This window comes from Arachis hypogaea, chromosome 13, assembly GCF_003086295.3.
Source record: "Arachis hypogaea cultivar Tifrunner chromosome 13, arahy.Tifrunner.gnm2.J5K5, whole genome shotgun sequence".
In the NCBI taxonomy this organism is placed as follows: Eukaryota; Viridiplantae; Streptophyta; class Magnoliopsida; order Fabales; family Fabaceae; genus Arachis; species Arachis hypogaea.
Genome location: NC_092048.1, coordinates 138,602,829 through 138,618,003, shown reverse-complemented (window position 1 = coordinate 138,618,003; position 15,175 = coordinate 138,602,829). Strand labels below are relative to the sequence as shown.

Here is a 15,175-nt window from a genome sequence, read left to right as displayed (position 1 = left end):
GTATCGTTGTTATGTTGCTAAATAAAATAATCTTAGTTGTTATCTAATTGCTGAAATTGAAAAGCGGTTGTTGAGAATTGATTACCTAAGTAAAGAACGTGATCGAAATTACCCATTTGAGTTCATGATCATTAACCAAGATCTTTTCGGTTCAAAATCAACCGTACATATTAGCACCCTGAATGAGTTTTCATCTGTTTAATTTTTCACTTATATTGAAAATCAATAACTCTGACGTTGACAGCACCCTTTCCTGTTCATTATGAGCTGGACAACGTCATCTCTTTAGTAAAAATCGTTTGCGTACATAATGCTGTTTAGATAGCAAGCATGGCTTCTCCCACAATTATCCAGTGCTTAAAAAGTATCTACATGTATAATTTTATTATTTTAGAAAATTGAATCCAAATTTTTTTAATTAAGGGAAAAAAAATTTACTGTTTCGCTTATGTGACCTTTCAAGTAATGTCTGAAATAGAGAGAAAATGTTAAAGATTTGCCCTTTCATTTCAAACCGACTAATAAGACATAATTGGAGCATAGGAGTAGCGATCAAGGCGAGTAAGTGCAAAACTGCTCTGCAACCATAAAAGAGCATCAATCCCTACTAGAATGATTAATTAACTCACATATGATGCACGATAAGGCATATGGCATTAGAGAGTAAGTACTCGGAAGTCGAATCATTTAATCTAATCCCTGAACAAACTGATTTGCACACCTTTTGTAGGCGTAAGGATAGTTCATTTCAATTAAGACTATGGAAAACTTTGTATCTAACCAGCGCTATGAATGTAGTCTGTGCTTAGTAGTTTGTAACACCATATCATGGTGAATGCACGTAACTTGAGATTCGTTGGTTTCACCGTGGAAAAGATGATAAAGGATAAAAAGGTTGCGACATTTAGAATGAGAAAATAAATCTTAACAGTGCCACCACCCTACACACAGAATCTTTGGCCGCCATTTAGTGACCAGTAATTGGAGAAGAGAAGCACCCTTCAAATACAAATGGAATATGACAGAAACATTAAATCCTTAGGTCTGGCCGCACACTGCTTCTGTCCCTCAGTTCCAAAATATAGTAAGAACCAGTTCACAGATTAACCACAAAATGGAGCAAAAAGACCACACCATCGGCAAATTAAGAACAAAAAAATTCCATGCCCCGCATCATCAGCTTCAAGGGGGAGTACAGTGTAGTCGCTTTAACCATTTGTGTAGCTGCTTTTCCTCTGGAGAACCAATTATCTAACCACCGCAAATTTGAGCTTAGCTAATCAGTGCCGGACCTAGGAGGTGTACTCAAATGGCTGAGGTGGTTGAGGTTCCTCGTCAACAGCCATTGCTGATGCAGAACTCTGCAACCCTGCTGCTGAACCACCAGCAGCTGACGTGGTAGATGACGGGGTGTCTGTGAGAGAGAGCACTTCAGGCTCACTGGGGCGCAAGTCTTTAAGAAGCACAAATCCTGAAGGTGCCAACTTAACTGGCAGGTATCTGCTGTCCTGCATAAACTTAATAAACTTCTCCTGGGCCGGAACCACCCTGGCAGGATTTGTAAGAATCTCGAATGAAGGCTCGGGCTCTGATTTCTTATCCACTGGGCTATCCACCTTCAAAAAATTAAAGAAAGTTATGTCTTTACATCTACAAATTAGATAGTTCATCTCAAGCATACATGTAAGGGTGCATGTATCTGAGACAATAATACAGTGTAGTCAACAAGATGTTATTTTACAAGAGATGAAAAACACTGGAGTCAGTTTAATTCCAAAACATGTTTTCTGTTTACATTTCATGTTTTCAATACTAAAATTAAACCATGTATTCATTCGGTTTTCCAATTTCAGGATTCTCGGTTTAAAAAACTACGAAAATGAAAAACAATTTGTTTTCAGCTTTTAATTCAGAGAGTTCTAAAGAAGCCTTCATTTATAATAAACACACCTGCATGGCGTCTCCATCCTTTTCACTTGAAGACTTCCCCTTCCCAGTTCCCGAAGCAACTGATGCAGACTCAGATGAAATTTCAGCATTGGCCTTCTGTTCTTCAGCTTTCTTAGCCCTTGCTTTGGCCTTAGCTGATGTAGACAGAACAGCAGTGGGAAGTTTCACAGCTGATGTAGTGGTGGGAACAGTGGTGGGCTTTGGGTATTCAAAGAGTGAAGGTTTTGCATGTGATAGGAACTCAAACTTTGGAGACTTAAGATCATAGTTCAAACCAATAAAGGCTGTGGGTGAAAAAGCCAAGCTTATGAAATAGATCAGAGGGTACCAATACCAAAACTGGCTGAAAACTGCAAGACCAACCACTGCAGTAATCTTATCATGTTTTGTCTTGGAGAGTAGTCTTATGGTCACGTTTCTTCCACCTGCATCAAGGATCCCAGAGGCCAAAATTGCACCCATCTTGCTCATGGTATCCTCATGCTTGTCCAGAATGATTTTCTCCAATTGCCGCCTAGAAGAATACTAGTGAGTCAGACAAGATATCAATTAATCCAATGCTCAAAGAAGGTGAATGCCTTACCTAAATGTTCCAACACGGGAATCACTAGCTTCACTGATCTGAACCATGACCATAGCCATCGCTATAAGAGCACCTTGACGAACAAAATCAACGACATCCGATGTCAATGGTTCCAACAAAGATATAGCCTCACTGAGACCCGTGCCCGCACAGGAAATGCCCACCGCAAGGGCCGCTCCATATCGAACATGAGGATTGTAAGATTCAGATAGGAGGGAAACGATTCTTGGAGTCTGCAATTTAAGAAAGTAGCATGGCATCTCAACAAAATTTCTTGAAGAAATCAGAGCCAGAGGAAAACAAGTTCATAACAAGTGATAATAAGAAGAAAGGGAAGTACTAACCTGCTCTGGATCAGAGTACAGCACAAACCCTAATGCTAGAACTGCAGTCCTCCTGACATCATCACTAACATCAGACACAGCAAAGTGCAGCAACTGCCGAATGGCTTTATTGTTTGCAGTTCCCCTATAAGCCAGGGCCAATGCATACATGCCACCATAGCGTAATATTGGATCCTGATCCCGTGTCATCTGCTCAATCAGAGTGTCTGCTTCTTCTTCTCTACCATAAACCGTAAGAGCTATGCCCAATGCTAATCCCCTGAAACATTAGGGCACCAAATAAAGATCAGCAAAAGAGAAGCCATGGCTTAACAACTCGTCAGTTGGAGCACTTTTACCTAATAATCTTTTCATGCTGTGTTTCATGTGCATAAGTAAGCATTTCATTTGCCTTATCACTTCCTGTTCCAACCATGAGTAATCCCATACTGATACCAGCGGCTTCACCAGCTACGGCACTATCAGTGTATAGAACATTCTTTATTTCTTCATAAATATCCTCATCAGCTGTTCCTAGGGATGCCAATCCAAGACCCAGACATGCACCATGTTGAATAACCTGCCCCATAAAACTTATGTTAAAGTATAATCAAAGGCTAATTATTTTCCCACATCAAAGCAAAATTATTAGTTATACTAGTTATGAGCACCTCGACAGAAGTACTACGCAGGCTATCACGAAGAAATTGTTTGATTCCCTCTCCATGGTTAGCATGAATAAGACCAAGCGCATAGAGAGCACCACCTTCGGAGTATGGACTACCACCTCCACCAGTCCCGCCTTGAGGCAAGTAAGGTGCCATTAGTGACCTTCCTTGCTGCAAATGGCCTCTGTGGATAACACCAAGACCAGCTGTTGCGCTAAATTTGGCCCAATTAGTTGCTCGGCTCAACCAATCCTAATTTATTCCAGGGACAAATATCTTCAGAATTGAAAGCAATCACACTTCCAAGGAAAACAAGGGGAGAAGGAAAGTGACAAACAAAATAAGCTACAACTAACCAAATTTTCCCTGAGGAAAGTATCTACAGTAGTTCCAGCATGCATTATTGCATTGGCATATATTGTAGCACTGTGGCAGACACTATTCCTCATTTCCACAGACTGCTTGATTGTCTTCAGAATAAGGAGGTCGGATCTAAATTCATTAAACAGCCAAAGCAGTATAAGAACCAATATGCTATCTGAAGGAACCTAAAACCAACAAGGAAAGGAATGTATACTAAAATATTACTAAAGAAAATTGCCTCACTTGTTATGACTGTACAGGAACTGCAGAGTCAATTGTATTGAAGTTTCCCCAGACAGTATTCCCTTTATTTTGGTTAGCCTCTCAGCATACAAGGTTTCGCTTGGATCTTCAGGTACACTGACAACAGAAGCTGAATCACCCTCTGTCATTTGAACGTCATCCGGACCACTCGCTGTAGCATTCTGTTCCGAACCTATGTCATTTGGCTTTGCTTGAGTAGATGTTGAAGACTGAGACTTGGGTGGAGCAAGGCGATCTCTAACATTTAGAAGAAAAGCTTGGTGCTCATTCTCCACCAAATCGAACGCTATTTGAAAAGCCAACAGAGCATCATCTTTGTTTTCAGATCGTAAAAGCTTTTCTAGGATGCTTGCAACACCCTCTGGCTCATCCAAGAACATAAGACATTGACAAATGCTCAGATAATCTGGTGAAGGAAGCTTTTGATAAACTTTAACAAGGAGACGGAGAACCTGAACAAACAGAAAAACAATCAATGCAAACCTTCATGAGACAGCAGTGTTAAAATGTGTCTCACATTTTCACACTAAAAAGTTGCTAGAAAACATAATTCATTTACCACATGCATGATATGTATTGCAGTAGAGAACTTTAACATGACTAGAAAATTTTCATTTCACTAACCTCCTGTCTGTATTCCCGAAGATTCACAAAGGAATGAGAGACATATATGCAATATGAAAGAGTTCCTTGAATGTTGTCACTCCTTGTAATTGCTTCTTCTAGTTTATCCAACCTCCTGCATTCAATGGCAGTTCCCATAGCTTGCTGGTATTTACCATCTACGATACACCTAAACGAGGGGAAAGCAACACGTGAAGGAACTCCAACAATTAAGGAATAATTTAATACAAACATCAGAAGAATGATTCAGCTTGCATACTTATCCAACATTCTCTCCACGATTGCTTCCAACCTGGGGTCCACCGTAACAGATTCACTTGACTCTGCTGCCTTAGTCTTAAGACTGGCATATTCATCTATGGCCTTAGCTGCCAGACAAAAGAAAGAGAATAAAATGTCCATCAGATTCCATCTAGAATTTTGAACCTTCATGATTATACAGCTCAAAATTAACTCACGTTAATCATTTTGTCTAAAACTTATTAAAATGAGTGATCCATATTACCAATCACACCTTGCCTTCATAAAAGAAAAAGGGGGGGGGGGGGATAATTCTTACCAAGAAGAGTATGCACATAGTCAGAATCTTCTGAAACATTGAACAGAGGACCAGCTCCAAGGGCATAAGATAAGGAATCATTTAGTTCACCCAAGTAATAGAAGACCTGAAAGAACAAGAAGCAAAGCAAAATTAGATCATAAAAAATATACCCCAAAACCAACTTCTGCATCTAATAATACAATTTTAGTTTAAGTAAGAACACATATGTTCCCCTGATGACTGCTATAGATGTCAGCAAAATCAAAAAGGAGGAAGTCCAGGTTTCTTTCTGCATATCTCAAATCTCAAATATTATGACAGGCGGAACCATGACAACCAGGTTATTTGAAGCTTGTTCAAATAAGCAACATAATTTCCTCAATGGAAGAAACTTGTTCAAGACTTGGCAGAGCAATAATACCTTGGATACAAGAAGTGCAGCAAGTTGCCTTTGGTGTTGATCAAACTCCTCATCCTCATACAAACTCTCTCTGTTTGACAGGTAAAACAGAACATAAATCTTCAACAATCTTCAAAAAGCCTTCAACCAACAATTTTAACATGAACTACCTAGAAAAGCCCTAAATTTGAACACTAAATTGATTGGTGGCGTGTTATTGCAACAACTAAATGCATATGGGAGTTCAGTCCCTACATCGAATGCAATGGACCCTTGTGTAAGTGGAGTTTCACTACTAAAACATAATTAAAACTTAAACCTTCTGCCCATAAAACTAGACAAATTTTCTTTCATGAACTACCTAAATTTTGAGTAAGGATTGTTGCAATTCAAACCAAATTGCTTTCACCTTGATTAAAAATAAACGTGCAAAACAGCTCAAACCCTCGGCAAAGAAAACGCAGCTGAAAACCCCAAATAAAAAAAAGAATAAAAATTCAGAAGCAGAGAAAGAGAGAGATCGAGAGAATGCGTACATGAGGGGGACGCTGGTTGAGATCTCGGGCCAGAATGTGTCAACCAGGTTGTTGAGGTTCGAGAGAGCGTGAAGCTTGAGAGAGAGATGGGACTCGTTCAGCATCGCCAGCATCCCACCGGCAGAACTAACCAGCGTCGTCGCCATGATTGTGCTCTCAGACGAAGAATTCGAATAGCTAGGGTTAGGGTTTTGGGTTGGGGGTCGTAGGGATTGGTGATCTCAGAACAAAGAAGGAAGAAATTAAGAATACTCTTCGCCTTGTTTATTTAGTAGTATCTTCAATTCTTATTCAGCACGAAATGTATCAGTTGGATGGATTTGATGGGTGCTCCTTTTTCTTTTTTTCCTCTTTTTAGTTTTAATTAATTCAAAATTTTGAAGCTGATCTTTCTCTTCTTTTCTTGGATAACTTTTAACAAACATATTATTTGAACAGTAAAATCGATATTTATGCATAAATATATATAATTTAATTTATTTTTAATATTTATTTTATATTCTAATATATATTTTATATTAATTTCTTTTTAACTCCAAAGTAATTTATTAAAGTTTGTTTTGAAATATAATCTTTTAAAAAGTAATTTTTAATAAATATAAGTAATAATAATAATTATATTTGATAAATAATTTTTAAATTTTAAAAAATAATAATAAATATAAATATAAATATAAAAATAAATTTAGATATTTATTAATATATAAAATTGTATTAAATTTCTTATAAGTTCATATTAATTTTAAATTTTTTTTAAGTGCTTTTAAAAGCGAATTTAAATCTTTCAAAATGAAAAGATTGGTAAAATAATAAAATAAAAGATTAATTACCATTAAATTTATAATTTCTATTATATATGAACTCCACTATATTAATTTGAGAGTGATTAAATTCATTTTATGATTTTATTAATTTTCTCACTTAAAAAAATTTGATCCTTCAAGAACATTTCCAACTTTAGAAAATACAAGCATAAATATATTTTTTATTTATTAAATATATAATAAAAAATCTTGTTTTTTTTAAATATAACCACCTCTTAAAAAAGTTACCAAATCAAACTAATAATATCTTGTGGTGAGTACTTTAATTTAATTTAATATTTTGATCAATTATAAAGGTGATTTAAGCATAATTATCAGAACCGAACTGCAACCCGATCAAATTACTAGGTTACTAAATTATTGATTCAACTAGTGGGTTACAGATTAAACCGATTGACTCTATTATAATTAAATAATTATATAAAATTTAATTTTTATATACATCTTTTAATACAAAATTAAGTTATTTTAATATCTTAATAATTTATTAATTAATTATATTAATTAAATATATATTAAAAAATAGTTAATATTAATAAATATTACATAATTATCAATAATAAAAATATGGTATGATTAATAGAAATATTTTTGTTTATCTTTTTTATTTAGAGATATTTAACAATATTTTAATTTTTTTAATAATTATGTAAAATTAAAAAATAATTAATTTAAGTGAGTAAATATAAAATAAAAAAATTCAATTAAATTAAATATAAAAATTATTCATCGGAATAAAAAGACAAAGAGTAAGGAGATTTTAAATTTTGTATGACTAAAATAGTTAATAAGATAAAGTTATTAATTATAATATATCTAATAAGTTATAATATATTTATAAAAAGGCATCTATAATATTAAAGAGCATCCTAACATGGTGGTTACAAGATCTTTTATGTTGTAGGAGTCTCATATTCGACCCAAACGTCAACAATGAAATTGATATATGATGTCATTATGCAGGCTGATCGATTTGCGATTCAAGTCGATTATAAATTTAAGTAAGGTTATAGAAATAATCAACTTTTATTATTGGTTTAAGTGACTACTAATACATTAGTAAGGGATATTTATGATGGGTTTTTAAATTATGGAGGAGCGTTTTATCTTTTAAAGTTTAAATAAATAGTCAACAGCTGAAAATGGTATTTATTCAGAAGCTTAAATTAATAACAAAAATTGCTTAAACCAATTAATTAAATTAATTATTTAAATAGTTAAGAATCTGAATATAAATTTTTGAATTATACAAATATGCTTTATCTTTTAAGCAAATAGTCAAAAGACCAAAAAAGACTTGACTATTTTTTAAATGGATATGCTCTATCTTTCAAGCAAATAGTCAAAAGACCAAAAAAGACTTTACTATTTTTTTAAATGGATATCAAGATATATTTCTGTATATATAATATAACACATTTATTTATTTTTGTATATATAGAAATAGCATTTTCTATCTCTTACCTGTTCATATCTTGGCCAAAAAAATAACCAAGTCCAAAATAAACAGAGGCCCACTTAAAAAATTGTGTCTCCCTAATGCCTGCCCGACTTTACATAGATTGAGCATAATAACAACCAACCTAACTCTACTTATTTTGATGAATAACTAATTCTTAAGATATTTTCCATTTATTTAAAAGAGATATCTTAACAATTTTTCTAAAAAAAAGAACCGTTATTCACCATCAAAGATATTACACTGAAATGTAGTTATTTATTCTACTATAAATACAATGACACCCTCAAGTATATTCAAAATCCAATCTACTAAAACGAGCCCTGCGTAAAGTTGTTTGCTAACTTAAGCATTGGAGTCTTTTGTAGGTACCATTCCCACCTCCTCAAAAGGAACTCAGACGGCTAGCACCTCGGCATCAGCACAAGCCGGGCGCTACCTCAAAAGGAGTCTGTACCTCACGTTCAGGCCCAAATCACTGTTTCAAGTAACCATAAGAACATTAGCACCATTAACGGCGACCTGAAAATCTATACCTAATCATGGCGGACTAGCAATTTGAAGACGAACACATTGCATCTAAGTCTGAACCGTTACGATCAAGCCCTTGTGATACCTCCACGACAAGAAGGAACAAGTAATCGTAATGGGGAAGGAAGATCACGAAATCCTCATAGTCGACGACTACAGTCAAAGGTACAACCACCTGAGAACGAAGAACCTCCGCACCCAACTAAAATTATGGGACTCATACATGAACATCATGGTCGGTTGGAGTAACTTGAACAGGAGATCAAGTGATAAACGGAAGCCAAAAGAGATATGAGAAGAGAGGTACAACGTAGAAGGGAAATTGCATGATGGGACAAGGATTGCAATTAAAATGATGCAATCAGGAATAGTGGCAGAGAAAGGAGTAGATGAGTTCATGGCTGAAATAGCAGTGGTCACGATTCGACACAGGAATTTGGTTAATCTCATGGGGTATTGCTTGGATGAAAATGAGAGACTTTTTGTTTATGAATACATGCCTCAAGGTACTCTTAGTAGACATCTATTCCATTGGGAAAATGAAGGGTTAAAACCACTTGAATGGAAGACAAGACTCATTATTGCTTTGGATGTTGCTAGAGGTGTTGAATATCTTCATGGTTTAGCCCAACAAACTTTTATCCATAGGGATCTCAAACCATCTAATATTTTGCTCGGTGATAATATGCGAGCTAAAGTTGCTGACGTTGGATTAGTTCGCCTTGCTCCGCAAGGAAAAGCCTCGTTTCAGACCAGAATTGCCAGAACTTTTGGATATCTAGCACCAGAGTATGCAGGTAGGTACATAGTAAATGCTAATTTTTCTTTTATCTATACTATACTAGCCACTTGATTTAATTTATGACGCATTATTACACGGTGAAAACTCAAGTGCAGATGTCTTCATGTCAAGTGATAGATGAGAATGGTTAGATGTTTGACTAAATTGCCATTTAATCATTTTCAAATATCAACTTAAGACAGCTACATATGTATTTATATGTCTCATTCCAAATGATGCAGCCACTGGAAGACTTACAACAAAGGTTGATGTGTATAGTTTTGGGGTAATTCTGATGGAGCTCATAACTGGAAGGAAAGCACTTGATGAAAGTAGACCAGAAGAGAATTTCCACCTAGTTTCATGGTTTCGTCGAATGCTACTTGACAAAGATTCATTTCGAACCATCATCGACTTGACAATTGAAGCTGATGAGGAAACCTTGAGTAGCATCAACACTGTTGCAGAATTAGCAGGCCATTGCTGTGCAAGGGAGCCACACCAAAGGCCTGACATGAGCCATGTGGTGAACGTGCTTTCGCCTCTTATTGAGGTGTGGAAGCCTACAGAACCAGATGTTGATGAAATATATGGAATAAACTTTAACATGACATTGCCAGAAGCACTTCAAAGGTGGAAGCAATTTGAAGGAAATAGCACTCTTGATTTTTCTTCAAATAGTTCTCCTCCACAATCTGGAATTGCACCTTCATACAGATCTTTAGATGCACGTCTAAGTTAGAGAACATTTGACATTGATGGCCTTAAACTTCACTATTGTATTTAACATTTGCCAAATTGCCTTGTGTTTTATTGAATAGCATATCAATTATATATACAGTACTGTACCTAACAATTAGCTATCTGATTTCCTAATTGTGGTAATACAAGATATTTATAGCCAATAAAACGGGATACACCAAATCAACTAAAACTGAAAAGAATTTGTTTCCTAATATTTAGCCATGACATATGTGGCTTGATATGCATCAGATTTCATTACCCCCCCTCAAGTTGGGGCATGTAAGTTACTAATGCCCAACTTGTCCAACATTGATGCGAATGAATGGGAGCTTAGAGCTTTAGTCAAGATATCTGCAACCTGAGATTTTGTTGGGACATAGGAGGGAAGGATGAGGCCCTGCATGACAGCATCACGAACAAGATGACAATCAACCTCAATATGCTTAGTACGCTCATGAAAAACAGGGTTCTTAGCAATATGAAGTGCTGCCTGGCTATCACATGAGAGAGGTATGGGTTACGTGTGGGAGATCCCGAGACTCAAGAGCAGTTCCTTTAACCATTTGAGTTCACAAATGGTATTAGCCATGGAGCGATACTCGGCTTCTGCAGAGGACCGTGACACTGTATGTTGTTTCTTTGTTTTCCATGAAATTGGCGAGTTGCCAAGGAGAATAACCCAGCCAGTGAGAGACCGACGAGTAAGAGGGCAACCCTCCCAATCAGAATCACACCAAGCATGCAAGGTAAAATCGTTTTCCCAGCGCAATAAAGCACCTTGACCAGGCCGGCTTTTTAGATAGCGAACAACTTGTAAGGCAGCCTTCCAGTGTTCTTCACGAGGCTGGTGCATGAACTGAGAAAGAATGTGAACACTGTATGAGAGTTCTGGGCGAGTAAAGCACAAATAAATGAGACGACCAACCAAACGATGATACTAGGCTGCATCAGAGAGCAAAGGTCCATCAGCCAATGCAAGATGATGATTTTCTTCAATAGGTGTAGACACATGCCGAGAACCAAGCACGCCAGTCTCCATGATAATATCTAACGTATATTTGCGTTGGTTAAGAAAAATGCCAGTGGAAGAGCGAGCCACTTCCACCCCTAGAAAGTATTTTAGTTTCCCCAAGTCTTTCATATGGAAGCATTGATTTAAGTAGTCCTTGAACTGGCGAATAGCAAGAGAATTATTACCAGCCACGATAAGGTCATCAACATAAACGAGCATTACAAGCTGAATATTGTGATGACGATAGACAAACAATGAGTGATCGGAGGCACACTGCTGAAACCCGTACTGAAGGAGGGCAAAAGAAAGTTTAGAGAACCAGCAGCGCAGAGCTTGGCGTTGTCCGTAGAGGGATTTTTGAAGTTTGCACACCATGCCAGGAGTAGGGACGTGAAATCCCGGTGGCAATTTCATATAAACATCCTCCTCAAGATCCCCATGGAGGAAGGCATTGTGAACATCCATTTGATGGAGTTCCCAATCCTTAGCAGCGGCCACAGCTAAAATAGTGCGAATAGTTACCATTTTTGCGACCCAGGCGAAGGTTTCATTATAATCCAGCCCTTCAATTTGATGATTACCAAGGATGACGAGGCGTGCCTTAAACCTTTCAACTTGCCCGTCCGAACGATATTTGATGCGATAAATCCATTTGCACCCCAGAGCCTTCTTCTGCGGAGGTAGATGGGTAAGGTGCCAAGTACCATTGTCCTGAAGAGCTTTAATTTCAATGCTCATGGCTTCTCTCCATCGAGCATCACGTATTGCCTCATGAAAATTTGTGGGTTCACGTTCTTCCCCTAATGCTGCTAGGAAAGTACGGTGTTGCACGAAAAATTTATCGCATGACATATATTGAGATAAGGGATAGAGTGGACCTGAGGAATGTGATGGAGAGGGTGAAGAGATGGACGGGTTTACAATGATCGTGTTGGTGACAAAATCACGCAGCTTGATCGAAGGGTGCTTTACGCGGTGTCCACGACCCAGAGGAAGTTCAGAGAGCGTGGTGGTGTCGGTAGAAAGAGGCACATCATCTGAGACAGTTGGTGAGGGGCTACTGGTTTCGATGAGGGGTGAAGCTGTCCTTGTTGGGTCTGTATGTGGAGATTCAACCCCCCTCCCCCCCAACAGCAACAATGGGCTCGTCATTGGAATTAGCCTGAGGAAGGACCTCCTTGTGAACATCAAGTGTGGGCTTATTATTAATGGACTCCAAAAAATTTTTCTCATGCACTAAAGAAGTGGAAACCAAATTTTCCTGGGCCAAACACGCAAACGGAAACTCGGTTTCTACAAATTTGACATCACGAGATATAAAGAAAATATTTCTTTCCATATCATAAAGTTTCCATCCTTTCTTTCTAAATGGGTATCCCACAAATGCGCATGTACGAGTTCGGCTGGCAAATTTATCACCCTTGGTTTGTTGATTGTGCGCATAACACAATGAGCCAAAAACTCTAAGATGATTATAGTCAGGTGGTTTTCCATGTATCATTTCAAAAGGAGTTTTTCCGTTAAGAACAGATGATGGTGTTAGGTTGATCAAGTGTCCTGCAGTTAAAACACATTCTTCCCAGAATCGAATGGGCAAAGATCCTTGAAATCTCAGTGCCCGAGCTACATTACGAATATCTCTATGTTTTCTCTCTACCCTTCCATTTTGTTGGGGTGTCCCAGTGCAAGATGTTTGATGAACAATTCCATGCTGCAAAAAATATGGACGCATACAGATGAACTCGGTCCCATTATCACTGTGCACTTCTTTGACTTGTTTATTAAACTGCCTTTCAATGAGAGCAAAGAAATTAATCATCACACTTGACACCTCCCACTTTTCACACAACAAATATATCCAAACTGCTCTTGAATAATCATCAACAATTGTTAAAAAATAAGGTGCTCCGCAAGAAGAGGGGGTACGATAGGGTCCCCCATAAATCACAATGTATTAAATCAAAAGGATGTGTTTGATGAGAATCACTTGATGAAAATTTATCTCGTGTTTGTTTAGATTTTTTACAAACTTCACATAATTTATTCTTCTCTTCAAATTTACAACCACCATTCAAATTCGGCAACATTTGTACCACTTTATAGGAAGGATGTCCCATTCGCTTGTGCCAAAAATCAATACTACTCTTCTCTTGGGTTTGACATGCTGTGAATTTGCGAACACCATGATACATGTAGAGCCCATCTCTTTGTTCACCCGCTCCAATCAGCATCCTCGAAATGAGGTCCTGCATAGGACAAAGCTCATGAGTAAATAGTACAGTACAATTTGCATCCTTTGTTAATTGTGATACTGAAATCAAATTGCATCTTAGTTTTGGCACATATAAAACATTGGTCAATTTAAGTCCTCCATCAAGAGTCACTGTTCCCTTTGTATTTGCAAGAACTTCTTCTCTGTTTGGTAGCCCCACCGTGCATCCTTCAATACGCTCTAGGCCCCTTAGATCTCTTGAATTCCCTGTCATATGGTTAGAGGCTCCACTATCTATAATCCACACAACATATCCTTCCTTACCAGTCATGCTTTTAGTTCTACTTCCGTTGTTGCCATTTAGCATCTCTAACAACGTCTGCCATTGTTTTTGGCTAAGTCCAGTCACTGCGCTTCCTCCTATTTCTTCTTCATGGTCACTTGATTTTTCTGTTGTGGCTTGTGCTGTGTTGGCACGTATGACAGCCCCCCTCGCAAGCGTCCTCCCTGCTTATGCGAGGTCTTGGTGTTACTTCCCTTTTCATCTCGAGATCGATCTCCCCACCATTTCGGATACCCAATCCGTTGAAAGCACCCTTGATCTCGTGTCCTGTTCTTTCGCAGTGAGAACATACAAGTGACTTTATTTCATTTCGGCTTTTGTGTTTGTACCAGTGTGTACTGCCAGTTCCATTATGCTTCCTTTGTCTTCCTTGGTTCTGCTGATCGTCTTCATTCTCTCTTCCTGTACCAAAGTTGCATACACTCTGTTGAGAGAAGGTAGAGGATCCGTTGCGAGAATATTAGATCGCACTGTGCCATAGCTTACGTCTTCTAACCCCATTAGAAACTGACGCACATTTTCTTCTCCCATTCTCTTATCTAATCGTGACCTAATATCACACTTGCAGCCTCCGCAAGAGCATCTAAGCACTGGTTCATGGTTTGTCAACTCATCCCAAAGAGTCTTTAGTTTTTCATATTATTCCACCATAGCCAGTCCTTGTTGTTTGCACTCGGCAAGTTCAGCTTTCAATTGTTGAATTCTAGGACCATTCACGATGGAAAATCGCTCCTTGATTTCTTCCCAGAGATCCTTTGCATCTTCAGCGTATGAGACGGTGGAGCGCAGCCGTGGCTCAATCGTATTCATCACCCATGAGACAAGCATGGATTGAACCGTCCACCAGTCCTCCATTTCAGATGCCCCTTCTTGTGGCTTCTTGTGAGTTCCATCTAGAAACCCCCACTTTCTCCTAGCACGTAGCGACACCTTCACAGCTCGAGCCCATTCTTCGTAGTTCTCTCCTCGTAATTGCACTTGTGTGATTACGTTTTTAGAATTGTCGTTAGCGCTCAT

The 15,175-nt window shown here is 37.8% G+C and overlaps 3 protein-coding genes across 3 annotated transcripts; 1 reads left to right on the top strand and 2 right to left on the bottom strand.

The window, feature by feature from the left end:
- Positions 1-880: 880 nt before the first annotated feature.
- Positions 881-6,677, bottom strand: LOC112792052 (26S proteasome non-ATPase regulatory subunit 1 homolog A). The gene is made up of 13 exons (XM_025835130.3): positions 6,253-6,677; positions 5,738-5,807; positions 5,335-5,440; positions 5,035-5,143; positions 4,776-4,944; positions 4,131-4,603; positions 3,881-4,016; positions 3,528-3,776; positions 3,216-3,436; positions 2,878-3,136; positions 2,534-2,766; positions 1,951-2,464; positions 881-1,616 (listed from the first exon to the last, which is right to left on the bottom strand). The coding sequence occupies exons 1-13, from the start codon at positions 6,396-6,398 to the stop codon at positions 1,293-1,295; spliced, it is 3,009 nt and encodes a 1,002-aa protein (XP_025690915.1). The 5' UTR covers positions 6,399-6,677; the 3' UTR covers positions 881-1,292.
- Positions 6,678-9,385: 2,708 nt separating this feature from the next.
- Positions 9,386-10,589, top strand: LOC112783378 (receptor protein kinase TMK1-like). Its single transcript, XM_029297488.1, has 2 exons — positions 9,386-9,863; positions 10,090-10,589. Exons 1-2 carry the CDS (start codon positions 9,419-9,421, stop codon positions 10,587-10,589), a joined length of 945 nt encoding a protein of 314 aa, XP_029153321.1. The 5' UTR covers positions 9,386-9,418.
- A 4,208-nt stretch (positions 10,590-14,797) lies between these two features.
- Positions 14,798-15,175, bottom strand: LOC140177775 (uncharacterized). Its single transcript, XM_072210940.1, has one exon. It carries the CDS (start codon positions 15,173-15,175, stop codon positions 14,798-14,800), a length of 378 nt encoding a protein of 125 aa, XP_072067041.1.